Raw genomic sequence first — 13,431 nt, 5'->3', positions numbered from 1 at the left:
GGGTTTTTCTGGTGGTGGTTTTATTTTTCTCTAGTGGTGTCTGAATCTGTAGAATATCAATAGGCTAGAGTTTAGGTATTGTTGATCTCTGACCGGAGATTTTTCCTGTCAAACATCTTTCCATGTGTGTAGTATCAACCTTGCTGTTGAATGTTATGAGAGGAGAAATAGCATTTCGGATGGTTCTTTGGTTCTTTGAGAGGTCTTTTAGACCAAGGTGGTGGTACAGCTTTTACCAGTGTACATAGGTACATCATCCTGTTGAGCTCTGTATATTTCAGAATAGTATCTGGATTTTTTTTTCTCTGTTGCTTATGTGACAGGTGAGGTTTTTTGGGAAGAGATGGATATCAAAAGATAGTAAAGTTTAAAGATCAAGAGAGCTTGTGTAAGCCACAGTGAATCTTTTATGCTTCTTTGCATATACGTATGGAAAAACTTTCTTAGATCTAGTAAAAAAAATGTTAAATTCATCATTTATGTTGGGTTTTTGTTTGTTTTTTTTAACCACTTGAGATGCTCTTACTGTTTGCCTTGCTCTGAGCCTTTCTGTAGTAATGTTAAATACTTTCCCTATCTTTGGTTACCACAAAAATACATTTGCTTGTTTTAGATACTGAAACAATGGATTAGACTTATTTTACATACATGCTTGAAATCTTTTATAAATCAAAAATAAATGAAGGACTGCTTTATGAAGTTTAACAGGTGCATTGAATAACTAACATGAATTTAAATAGCTTACATGCAGTCTTTGCTTGAGAACGTGTGCTACGTAATATTACTCTGTTTAAGAAGCAAATGGCTTTTCTTCCAAACTTCGAAAGAAATGTTAGGCATTGTGAGAAGAACTCTTAAACAGCTTTTTAAAGGGATGTTTCTCTCCTGTGCTTTCAGTTATATATGAGGCTATTCTAATTTTGTGCCATTTATCTGAAGAAAACTAAGAATTTGCAATTTGAAGCTTTTTGTCACATTAAATTTTTAAAGTTGTTTTGTTGATATATCATGAACACTAGTTTCCTTGGTGCAGAAAATTTTTTGAGTGACCCGTTCACAGCTCTCTTCCTTATCTTTTCCTGTGGTTTTCTCTTATGTTTAGAGAAGGTCATGATTCCCGAGGTTGCTGACATTCCTTGCAGACACAGCATGCCATGCTGAAATTAAAATAAATAAATATAGTTGTCAGTATAAACAAGATAGAGTTCAGTGTGTTATTTGCTTGATACTGTGGCATGGCGACCCAGTTAGGAACTTTCCTTCAGACGTTAAGTGACTGTTACCAATTAGATTAATTCTTGTCATCTCTGCCATACTTACACTGAAAAAATGTGTAGTTGTATGATTGGCTTATGCTGATTTAAAAGCCATGTCACTATCTAAAGAAGTGTGACACAAAGGTGTGTCCCTAACCTACCAGCTTATACAGTTGTAAACCTTTTCTATCGCCATCTATGTGATCTACATGTGTTTTTGTACGTTTTCTTCCAGAGTAGCATGTTGGATATAGATTGTATTGATAGTGATCATAGACTGTCTTTGAGCAAGTTCTGGGGTTTTCCCGAGAGGGAGGAGTTGGAATTTCTTCCCTGTGACTGACAGGTCTGATATTGCTTCATCAGTTGCTGAAGCATGAGCAAACACCCAAGAATGGGGGAATGGCAAACCTGATTATGTAGGAGAAGGAGCCCAGGAAAAAACTCTTAGCTTAGTGCAATCTCTTAGTGCTGAGAGATTTTTCCTTATGCTTCAAACTAAGGGATAAGCCTATTAAAAAGGTGGATAGTTTGTGTGATTACATAGTTTCCAATATTTTAATAATTGTAGCAAACAGCTATGTGGAGAGTAACTCTTATTAAAAGGTTTGAATGTCTTAAAAATCAGGTGAAATAGTTTGTCTCTTATGTTACTTGTACCTAAGTGAGCTCTCCAGTGGTAGATTGATCTTCGTAGTGCCATAGTAGTCAGAACACATATATATTTTGCCTTTATGTGTAAAAGGTTTACTAAAGGTGAATATGCATGACTTCTTACTGTTAAAGACCTTGTAATACTAAGCAGAGCCAGCCATTTCAGAAGGTTCAAAATGCGCTTCCTGACTTAAGAGTGTGTTAGTCTAGCTTGACTATAAGCTAGAGCCTGAGTATAAGCTACACATTGGGAAATGCTATTGATGGTACTGCTCTCCTGTTTTTAATATCTGTATATGTATTTTAGAGATAAGGCCTCTATTATGAACCGAACCACCACAGTATATGGATCATGGTATTGAGTTCAATATCTGGGAGAAAAGATTATGAACATTGTTGTAGTCTTAAATAAATGAAAACCTACCCTTCCATGGCTGTTGTTGAAACAGGGATATTTTTTTTAAGTATTTTAGGACGATGGGAAGCTTGCCAGTTCATGCAGATGGTATTGGGCCAGCCTATACTTGTAGGGCCTACTACGAGATGCTTAGGTAGCAGAACCCACTCTGTGGTAGAGTAGTGGTGCTCAGTTGTTTGTTGTCTAGATAGTGAAACCCATCAGATGCGTTTGGTTAGATGAAGTGTCTTGAAATAGAAAATAGTGTTTTTCATACAAAATATATTACATTCCTTTATCTGAGCTGATCTTTAGCCAGATACTGCTCAGGTGTGCTGGTGCAAAGGGAAAACAAACTTGAACTCCTTGAAAATTAGACCTATCAAACTGGTGTATGGCAGATTGATGCTACTGAAGCATGCTTGGAAGCAAGAGGTTTCATTTGGAGTTTTGACAAATGTTTTCAGGAAGTACTATTAGCTAAGTTTTCATAGCCTAAAGCTTGGATACCCACCTGCCTTTGAAAATTTTAGTTTTAGTGAGATTTTCTTTGCCATTTGAATACCTACATTTTTATAGAAGTAGTTGATGGCCCCAAATTCTAAGGACTGATTGTATTTTGGGTGTTAGTAAAAAAATGCTCCCTCTTTTTTTTTTTTTAATTATTACATGGTCAGAAACAAGACAGTATTTAAAAGGAATGGGGTGGGGAGATGGGACTTTTTAAAGAAGAATTGACTGTTGCTTAGAATGGTTGATAGTTGATTCCCTTAATATAGGTTAACTATAAGCTTGTAGGGACTGAGTTTTTGTAAACTATCTGATCTCATGCGTTGCTTATTTAATTTCTCACTAATGCCATCTGCTGGCAACAGGCAGAATATTTTCAGTTTGCATTGTACTTTTCAAATGCGAACAGTAGGAAATGACCCAGAACATGAGAGTTGTTTCACTTGCAGAATGAAAATTATTTGAGGGGTTTTTAAAAATACGGGTATCTTTGCTTTTTTTATTCATTTGAGAAAATACTATGTTCCTGTTTTCAAGTTACAGGAATATCTTAAATCGTTGCAGCCCGAGAGCATGGGGGAAGCTCTTTTCGTGGTGCTTTTTATTTTGTTCCTTGTGAATATTTTGCACAGTTTTGAATTGCTAATCACAACACTTAACAAATATATATGACCATTTAGCAAAATGTCATGGTCAGTTTATCATGGTACTATTTGTTTATTTTAGGGCATAATATTAGGATTTTGGTCTAACTTAAAATATACTATATTGTAATACAAACACTTCAGTTTTGATGAAAACTAAAAATGCCATAAATATCTCCCTTAGTTAGACACTAAGGGTTTGAGGTGAAGCTGAAAAATGTGGTATGCTCAGAAGACTGACAAGCTTAGTACCTCAGTCTGTAAAAGAACTGGCTTATGCTCAAAAATACAACCAAGGAAAACCTCATAGTGTTCTTTTAGATCTGAATGCTTACACTTTTTCTTCCTGAAAACTTGCTTTTTGGGATGCCCATAAGAATGCCAATGGTGAGATTAGGGTGGGTGTCTATAATACAGTAGTTAGTGCCTTGTTACTTGAGCCCTGCTTCTTGAGTAAAAAAAATGTTAAAAATGGGTTTTTAATTTAAATGGTATCTCATGCTTTAATCGGCTGTACAATTAAATATTTTACCAAGAGGTATTTCTTCACAAAACTCTTCTGAGATGCCTATTTGAGAAGGTGGCCTTGACCTTTGAACAAATGATAGTATAGAGGGTGTGTTTTCTGTTTAAGGTCAGGGTCATGCACATGGTGGGCAGAAGAGGGGTAACAAGGTATTTGGTGACAGGCACATTAAAGTGTTGGCAGACCCATCTGCCAAAGTTAGAAAGTTGTCTGTAGTTCTGTGGAGAAATGATACTCGTTCTGTACTGCTTATGGGATGAGTGTCACTTTTCTGTTGACTGTAAAGGAAACCTACGATGATTAATTCCTAGCTTCAGTGAATGCTCCATCACCTCCTTCCCATATTTCTCAGTCTCCTCCTCACTGTTCCCCACTCCAGTCTAGCATCCGAGTGGATAAATGGAACAGTAACAGTTACATTCAAAGCTCTGGTGAGCATCTGTTACAATGTAAAGAACTATCTGTGGCCCCCCTGGATAAGCATTTGTAAAAAGCTTTGCTGAAAGCTGATTCTGCTCTAATTTTGTATTTATGTTAAAACTTTTTTAATACAAAGATTTAATTGCCTTTGTGTCTCACATAATTCCCTTCCCCGGCTTTCCTTGCTCAAGTAAAGCTGTGCTTTCTCCTTTTTAACCCTGTACTGTGAATCTGTTTTATGAGTATTAAAATAGTTGGGGATAAATGCATTTGTTTTCTATATTTTGTTTTTGGAAGCTTAATGCTTCTGCTTCTCATAACTGTTATGCCTCTATTAAATTTGGTTCTCTTAAGTGGTTTATAAATTGCTAGAGTAGGTAGAAATGGATTTAGGGGGTAGGGTGTATTGTCTTGCCTCATATTTTGCAAGAGATTTAGAATACCTTTTTAATTTTTGTAGTCAGTTGATAAAATACGCATGACCCCTCTTTTTAGGACATTTCCATTCTGGTATCTTTCACTGAATGCTCCCATGTTGAAGTAGCTAGTATTTAGGTCATGGTAATATTTATTTTTAATGAAGGAAACTCTCCTAAATTAATTGTGGCATTGCTGAAGGATGGATTGTACCTGAATTCCATACCCCACACGCCCTTCCCTGCCCCCGGTCCTGTATCAGTAAGCCTTCCTGCTCTGAAAACTGAGTATTTTCCATATACTGAAGCAAACAAGACCTAGGTTGGGCATTTGAACGCATAGTGGATAAGAGTAACCGTGCTATTGCTTGTCCCATTCAATAAATGTTGAAGAATAGTAGTAGAAGCAATACACTGGTCAAGACCCTCTTGAACTGGAGAAAGAGAAGTTAATTTCTGTCCAAGCCATGCTGGATGGGATAGTCAGTGCCTCATTCATTGGCATTTTGGTTGGCTAGATTGTCAGAAGGATTAACTGAATGACATTAATGGTGTATGATTACTGCACAAATGCATTATGTCAGTAAATAGGTAAAGGCAAATCTGTTGGAAAGGCACAGCTTTTCCAACTTTTGTCTGTTTTATTTTTTTTTAGTCATGGGTTTGATGAACCTGGCAAATTTTGAGCTGCTTCTGGAAGATAATACCAACAAATTCTGAACAAAATTATTTTCAAGTTGAGAAGTGGTGTGAGAGAGTAAATGAGGATTTTTCTGGGTCTTTGAGGTAATGAAGGGCAAGCGTTGTCAGAGTTGTTTTTTGTCTCATGCTAGTCAGAAGTTGTATTTCTAATGTTAGTACTTCACATGATTTGTGCACTCACGTGTTTGCTCTGTCTCTCTAAAAAATGCAGCTGGTGACTGTTTAGAGACATTAATGTTTTAAAAAAGATGTTTTTTCTTTGGACTCTAGAAACTGAAGTCTTCACTCAGTGTTTTTAACTAGTGTTTCTTTTTAAACAATTTTATCATGTAGTAACCTCACATGGGGAAAAGCTAATAAGAAGAAATAGGCCACCAAAAATGTTAGTAGGACACTTTCAAGTAGATGTGAAAATACCGTATGTTGTTTTCAGAAAGCTAATGATTAATTATATTCTTACAAAAACTGTTACCAACAAATGTAAGTTGCTGGTGTCCTTTTAAATCAAACTAGTATCGCTTCATGGCATAACAAAAAAGCCTCTATTTAATATCTTAATGTCTAAGAAAAAACACATACCTATTTTAACTTAAGATTCAGAAATATCAACTGTATTTAAAAAATCAGTTCAAGGAATTAAGATATTTGTGATGGGAAATAGACTTCATGCATAATAAAACTAAAATTAGAAAAGTGAACCAGGCTTGATTTGTGATGCGAGTCAAAAGCCACTTTAGATACTGATATTTTGTCCTGCCCGATCGACTTCAGGACCCCCTGTTGGATAGTTCACCTGCAGCAAGAAAAAGTAGTTGATATTCTGGATACGCTGCGAACCGAAATCAAAGACGCCAAGTCTGTTTTTTCAGGGCAATCTACACCTATGCAGTAGTTTTCCTGGAATCTGAACCATCTCATACAGCACAGAACACTGAATCCCTGCCAGGAATGATAAACATATCCCATTTTTCTTTCCTTATCTCTTTGCATTTTGCTAATATCACCTCTCAACCCCTTCCGCTGGCTTCCAGTAAAAAAAAAAAAAAAAAAAAAAAAAAAAAAGATCCAACCAAACAAAAACCCAAACCAACAACCTAAAGGTTTTTTTGGCTAACTGGGTTCACTTGAAGTTTGTCCTAGTGTGATTGAATCATGTGGTGCAATGAAAAAGCTACAAGTTACTGACTAAAAGTGTCTCAGTCATGAGAGTATATACAGGCTTGCATGCACATGTGAATGTAACTGCTGAGGAAAGGTAGCGAAGGTGTAGTTTCTTGTGCTCAAAAAGATCCTCTTATTTTAGTATTCCTTTATCTTTCCTGTCTTTCATGTTATGGTTTAGTGCATATAAACCATAGTTTGTGCATTAAAGGTGGCACTGCCTTTCACTACAAAACCTTCTCTCACAAATTTTTCTTTTTTTTCTTTCTATTTAAAGAAGAGAAGTCGATAAACTGCCTTTTTTAGATAGATTTGCCCTACTTCCGATTTCTGGTTGTAGAAACAGCACTGCTGCCTTGAGTACTGGTTCGTATGGATGGTTGCAGGTGGTGCACTAATGCTACCACTAGATGTCATTGTAGAATTGAATAGGATCGGTGGTAGTGCAGGGCTATATTGGTTTGCAGCTCTCTGAATTACTGCTTCTGTCTTTTGTCATAATTAAGCTGAAGTCCTTTCTGCAGCTTCTGTTACAACTCTATAGACTTGGGCATACAGACTGATGACTCCCTGGCAAAGTGTGTAACACACTCTTCTGTCCCCTATTTGCAGCTTATGTCACATGATTCAGCATGCACTTTTTTGTAGAGATACAAAATTTCTCAGAGGCATAAGTTCTCTGCCACTCTAGAAGCTTCATTTTAAATGAAAGAAGAGGGGTGGGTTTCCTTTTTTTTCTTGGGGTGAGGGGGCAGTTGGGGCTGTGTGAGTTTGTTCTCACACACACCCCCTTTTTGTATACTCCTTTAGACAAGAACAGCAGGCAATTAATTAGAAGTTGTGCAACAAGTACCTGTAACTTATTAATATAAATTACATATTAGTTGTATTTATTCTTCTTCTGTCTTTTGCCTTGCAGACCAGAATCTGTAGAAGCTAGCCCTGTGGTAGTTGAAAAATCGAACAGTTATCCGCACCAGTTGTATACCAGCAGCTCGCATTCACACAGTTACATTGGTTTGCCCTATGCAGTAAGTTTCATGCTAAGTATTCTGTATAAAACAGACTATGTAAAATCTGCTGTTCTTAACTGGAAAAACTGATTCACGTTTACATTTTTATATCTTATTGGGAGTTGGGTAAGTTGACTAAAGATGGTTGATTAGAAGCAGAATATAGAACATAGTGCGCTTACATGTAAAATATAGTTGAGAAAGTAAAAAACAAGAATGAGCAATGATAAAATTTTAAACTATTACTAAAAAAATAAGTCTCTGAAATTCTTTACAAAGTGAATTCTTACACTTTGGCTTAAATAACCATCAGCGTATGAACGTTTAAGAGCTATAACTTTCTTTCAACAAAAATCTAGGACCATAACTATGGTGCTCGGCCTCCTCCAACGCCTCCAGCTTCTCCTCCTCCATCAGTGCTTATAAGCAAGAATGAAGTAGGCATATTTACCACTCCCAACTTTGATGAAACCTCCAGTGCTACTACCATCAGTACGTCAGAGGATGGAAGCTATGGAACTGATATTACCAGATGCATTTGTGGCTTTACACATGATGATGGATATATGATCTGTTGTGACAAATGCAGGTAATGAATATTAAATTAATTTATAAGGTAAAAATTACTTAAAACTTCAAACTGCACTGAAAGTAAGTGTAACTAAATGGTGTTTTAATTATGTTGAGTCATAGGAAATTTCCTTCCATCAAAACAGTGTTTGAAGGTTGTATGGCTTTCTAACAGGCAAGGTAGTTGGTTAAGGCCAGTGAGTATACTTTATTCCAGTCTGACTTGACTGCTCTTTAATTTGTTCATGCCTTTACTTGTGCATTGTTGCTTAATAAGGGTATATCTTTTTTCCCCTATAAAAAGGATATCTCTTTGGTATTTTGTCCAAGTTATTTGCTAGTATGGTGAAATAAAGACGTAGGGATTGGTTCTTAATCTGCATGTACTGAGTAATAAAGCATCTTGGTAAGTTATGTATATGTAAATCAAGAAACTTGCAGGATGCAAAATAATCTGAAAGAAACTTCTCAAATATTGGTTCTCTGTGCATGATCTTTCTGGTAAGAACGCTTAATTTTCAAGGGACATAGTTTTAAGAATTTTAATAACTATGGAAAGACTAACTTAGATTCTTGTGTTCATGCTTAAGCACCTACTTGATCATAGTAAAATAAGTGGGTGCTATTAAATACTTGGACTTGGAAAAATGAGCTTAGAAACTTTCAGAGCTGATGTACTTAACAGGAGAAGACAAATCTCATGTTTCTGGAATTACTCAGTATTAGCCTGTATTTTTACATTCAGTATGCTTAACGAACACTGCTGAATTTATTAGATCGTTGTGTATTTCTAAAATTATTGTTACAGCTAATTAAAACATTAATTTGAGCTCCATTGCTTACGTAACAAGCTTGTTTTTAATTTTTGATGGTCCTTGATTCTGATAACCTTTTCCCTTCTTTTGAAATGTATTTAGATGTTCTTTCAGCAGTGGAGCTCTAGGCAGTCACCAGTTAGGTAGAGTCTGCTTTTTTTGAAGAAGAGATTCTTTGTGAGGAGTTAGAGAATTGTGATAAATTCACAAGTGGGAAGATAACGACGATTTGTGTCTCAGTTCCTTCTAGCAATGTGGGGATGAGCATAAACTACTGTTTTCAGTTAGCCTTCAGTCTAGTAAGCAGCCTCTCTTCTCTGACTGTGGGAAGCAGTTAAAGCTCTTCCTGTGCTGCACAACAGTGCTACCAGTCATGTGGGGTGTGTGTATAAAAACATATATGTTCTATTAAAATATAAGTAGATAAAACCATATATTTGTGTATATATTTTTAGATAGAAAAATAAAAATAATATTTTATGTGTATATTTATAAAAGGAAATGGAATCCTTTTGTTTAAAAACAAATCTCCTGTTACTATGTAAAACATAAGTCTTGTTGCTGAGGGTATTTGTCTCTATCTTGTTCTCTATTGTGATAATTTACCATTTTTTATTTCTAGTGTTAGAGAAAAATTTCCAAGAGGGAAAATGAGTCTAAAGAAGCAGAGAAGACACCAGGAGACAGCCACAAGATTGGAATTACAGTGATCAGTGGAATAGAAAATCAGCTAGCAGAGTGGTGGCGAAGACAGTGATTGAGATGTAGTTTTAGGCAGTATTCAATCTCAGTAAAGATCATGATGAAAAAAAGAAAGGCTCGCTCTCTGTGTGTGTGTGTGTGTGTGCGTGTGTATTATGCACACAATTTTAAAAATTGTACTTAAAAAGGTGTATTTTTGTTTCTTAAAGTGTCTGGCAGCACATTGACTGCATGGGGATTGACAGGCAGCATATTCCTGATATATATCTGTGTGAACGTTGTCAACCAAGGTGAGTAGTTTGGTTGATTTTGAACTCTAAATAACTAGATTGAGTAGAGAATATGAAAAGAGGAGGTACTGGAACAACCAACAGATAAAACACAGACCATGTAGCATAATCCTGTCAATTCTAGTTAAAGGAGCTACATTTCTGGTGCAGATGATCTTACCAGTCTTCCATTTCCTTGTTCATAGTAGTCATTGTTTCACCTCACTAGGCAGCAGGGATAAACCCTTGAAATGCTTATCAAAATAGCAATGATTCCTGGACCCTTACTCAGGCTGACTGATACATAGACAATCCATTCCATATTTTGTTTCATGTCTGTCATATGTTGAGAACCCTTAACAGCAGTGTTTTCAGGTCAGCTGCCCCATCAGTAGTTCTCGGTGTCTTTTGTTTTTATGGCCCCATTCCAATATGCTGCAGTGCTCACTTGGGAGGATTCCTTGCTCTGGAATGAGTATTTGTATGCCCCCCCCCCCCCCCCCCCCCAACTTGAAGTCATATGACATGACAAGGAGAGCATTTTGTTCTGACTGTCTGGTAGGTAGATTATACCTTACTGTCATCATAATTGTCCTGTGATGTAGAGTATAAAATGCTACCTGTTTCTTAAGTTGCAGATTGTTAATTAAACAGTGAATAAAAGACATGCGTGTTCAGAACATTTTAATTACCAATAAATTATTCTATTATTTCTGAGAAATAGTTTGGACCTTGTTGTCATAGAGTATTTGTTTTGTATTGTGACAATTGTTTTGAAGAATCTGCAGGAAAATGGTTTAATGCCTGCTTATCTGTAATCCGTGGAGCAGTTGTCAATCTTTCTTCTGAGCTATCAAGTTCTGTTACGTTTTCAAGTGATTTGGATACTTGTATGTGCTTTGATTAAAATGGAATGGAACAGTGCACAACTGATTCTAAGTATCTAAACATTCAGCTAGTCTACTGTTTATTCTGTAATAGTCAATGGAAAATGGTAACTATGAAAAGGTCTGTTTTAATACTTAAATGTATTGATGCATAAGTGTGAAGAATGAAATAAAATTTGTTTTTTAATTTCAGGAGTTTAGATAAAGAAAGGGCAGTGCTGTTGCAACGAAGGAAAAGGGAAAATATGTCAGGTGAGTAAAGCTTAAAGATTTTTCCTTAGTAAAGGTTATAAAATAAGTAAATATCAACTGTATAGACTTAAGAGTGTATACACTGTTCCTGCAATTTTGATAGCCTTCAGCATATAAGGTTTGGTAAATCAATGCCTTTTACTTGACTTTATTGTTACTAAGATAACATTATATCAGAATTGTTGCAGTTTCACATGTTCTATTAAAGGTTGTCACCACTGCCTTTTTACTTATCATTGTGGAATAATTCAGTCTGTTTGAACATTATTAAAGTTTCACAATAATGAATGTAGCTTTTATAATAACGACTACTTTGAGTAAGCTCCTGAAGATAAGATGGAAAAGGTTCAGGTTTCTTCTTCTGCAATAAAACAGGGTTACTAAGTCTACTTTCTTTTTGGAAAAAAATTATTTCACAGCTCTGTTGTTTTTTCCTTCATAGTATAGACTGCTCATATCCTCATACTAATCTCTTAAAACTATTCCATTGTAGGTGATATTCCTGTCTCTAAGAATTACATAACTGAGATTTAAAACAACCTAACATAGTTTTGAGAGGGAATCCTAATTCTGATTTGTTGGCTGTAGATTTGGGTGTGTGTATTGGTAAGTTTTGGGGTTTGTTTTGACAACAAGAAAAATTGCGAAACTTAGGTAATAGAATTATATAATGTTTTGGGTTTTTTTGCGTTTGATAACTAGATGAGGCTTGTAGTGCAAGTACCTATTTCAGTCTCAGTATTTTATGAAATTAGCTCTCCTACCATTTATAGAATTTCAAAACTGAGCCGGCCTAACTTTTCAGGAGTTCTGTCCAGCCATTACCAAAATGCGTCGTGGGTTTCTTGACTGACAGGTGATACTTTCAAGCTCTATTACAAAAGTCATAATTTGGGGGGAAGTCATCCTCCTAAACTTAATATGTTTTACTTTCAAATCATGTCTCTGAAGTACTGGGGTATGTGCAAGTGTGTGTGTGTGTTAGGATTTCTTTAAAAAATACCATGTAGATAAGGTCCTGCTGCCTACTTCATATGCCTTCAGAAAATTCTGAAGTGTGTAATGTGGCCTAGAAGTGTGTCTGTCTTAATAGCGCTGCTTGGTGCGGTTGACACCTTCTGCTGTCCAATGCTAAGCTGTCTTAAGTCCCTTAAAGGCATTAATGACTTATTTAGAACACCACAATCTTTTTTTGTCTGTTTTCATTTTAACAAACACAAACTTACTTTGCAAAGTTTTGGTTGACCTGCTAGATAGTACAATTTTTTTTAGAATTTATAATTAATTTTTGCTGATTCTATTAAAATAATAGAACAAGTACATTTATTATTCATTTGGAGTTAATGAGTTCACTAAGTGGTATGATATTGTGAGAATGAACTTGAATTTACATACAGGATAGGGAAGTTGATGGTCTGAGCTATTTAAGTCATCTCAGGATTTGTAGCCATACTATCTGATCATTTACTATAAACTTAAGTTTAGTCAAAATCTTAGCAGGAGCTGAAGAGATTTTACCTTTGAAGTTAGTGTTCAGCCCTCTTTAATCATGATGATCAATTTTTTTAAATCTATGCATTCAATAGGAAAATAAATGGTAAATCTTAAGTATCAAAACAGAGTAAAAACAAAGATAAATTCTAATCCTGTTTAGTCTAAGACTCAGTTGAAGTGCAATATTAATTACTGTGATCTATAATACATAACTTGAAATTAATGTATGCTTGCATCTCTAGTTAATTTTCATTTAGCCGATACATTTGCTTGGCTAAATGCACTTTTTGTATGTTGACTGATATTACGTGGTTCAGTCAGACTTAAAGTAATTCTGGGTATGAACTGTCTACCATGAGACACTAGTAAAAACGGCCAATTTTCATAGATGATTCCAAGTAGGAAAAGCAAAAGTGGCATCAGTTTGCATCTATTAAATGTTTTAAGTATTCAACAGCAGTGGGATGTTACTTGTAACTTACTTATTACTAAGTTACAGGTGTTTGATTAAAGGTAAGATTGCATTACTTGGATGTTCTTTGAGTTAGTATGTATTTAGGGTTACATATACGTCGTGGTTTAACCTCAGTCGGCAGCTGAGCACCACACAGCTGCTTGCTCACTCCTTCCCTCCTCCTCCCCCCTCCGGTGGCATGGGGGAGAGAATCGGAAGAGTGAAAGTGAGAAAACTCATGGGTTGAGATAAAAACAGTTTAATAATTGAAATAAAATAGTAATAATAA

At 35.7% G+C, this 13,431-nt stretch overlaps 1 protein-coding gene across 5 annotated transcripts in view; it reads left to right on the top strand.

Moving 5' to 3' along the window:
• The window catches only part of KMT2E (lysine methyltransferase 2E), a 65,481-nt gene that overhangs the window by 20,599 nt on the left and 31,451 nt on the right, over positions 1–13,431 (top strand). For all 5 annotated transcript variants that reach the window (XM_009289053.2, XM_009289056.2, XM_009289050.2 and 2 more), the window contains 4 exons: positions 7,606–7,717; positions 8,059–8,288; positions 9,996–10,076; positions 11,136–11,194. In XM_009289053.2, the coding sequence (XP_009287328.1) occupies positions 7,606–7,717; positions 8,059–8,288; positions 9,996–10,076; positions 11,136–11,194 (482 nt within the window). The remainder of the gene's footprint in view (positions 1–7,605; positions 7,718–8,058; positions 8,289–9,995; positions 10,077–11,135; positions 11,195–13,431) is intronic.

The sequence above is a fragment of the Aptenodytes forsteri genome, unplaced genomic scaffold (assembly GCF_000699145.1).
Source record: "Aptenodytes forsteri isolate BGI_AS27 unplaced genomic scaffold, ASM69914v1 Scaffold137, whole genome shotgun sequence".
NCBI lineage: Eukaryota > Metazoa > Chordata > Aves > Sphenisciformes > Spheniscidae > Aptenodytes > Aptenodytes forsteri.
This window is presented reverse-complemented; position numbering and strand designations above follow the sequence as displayed.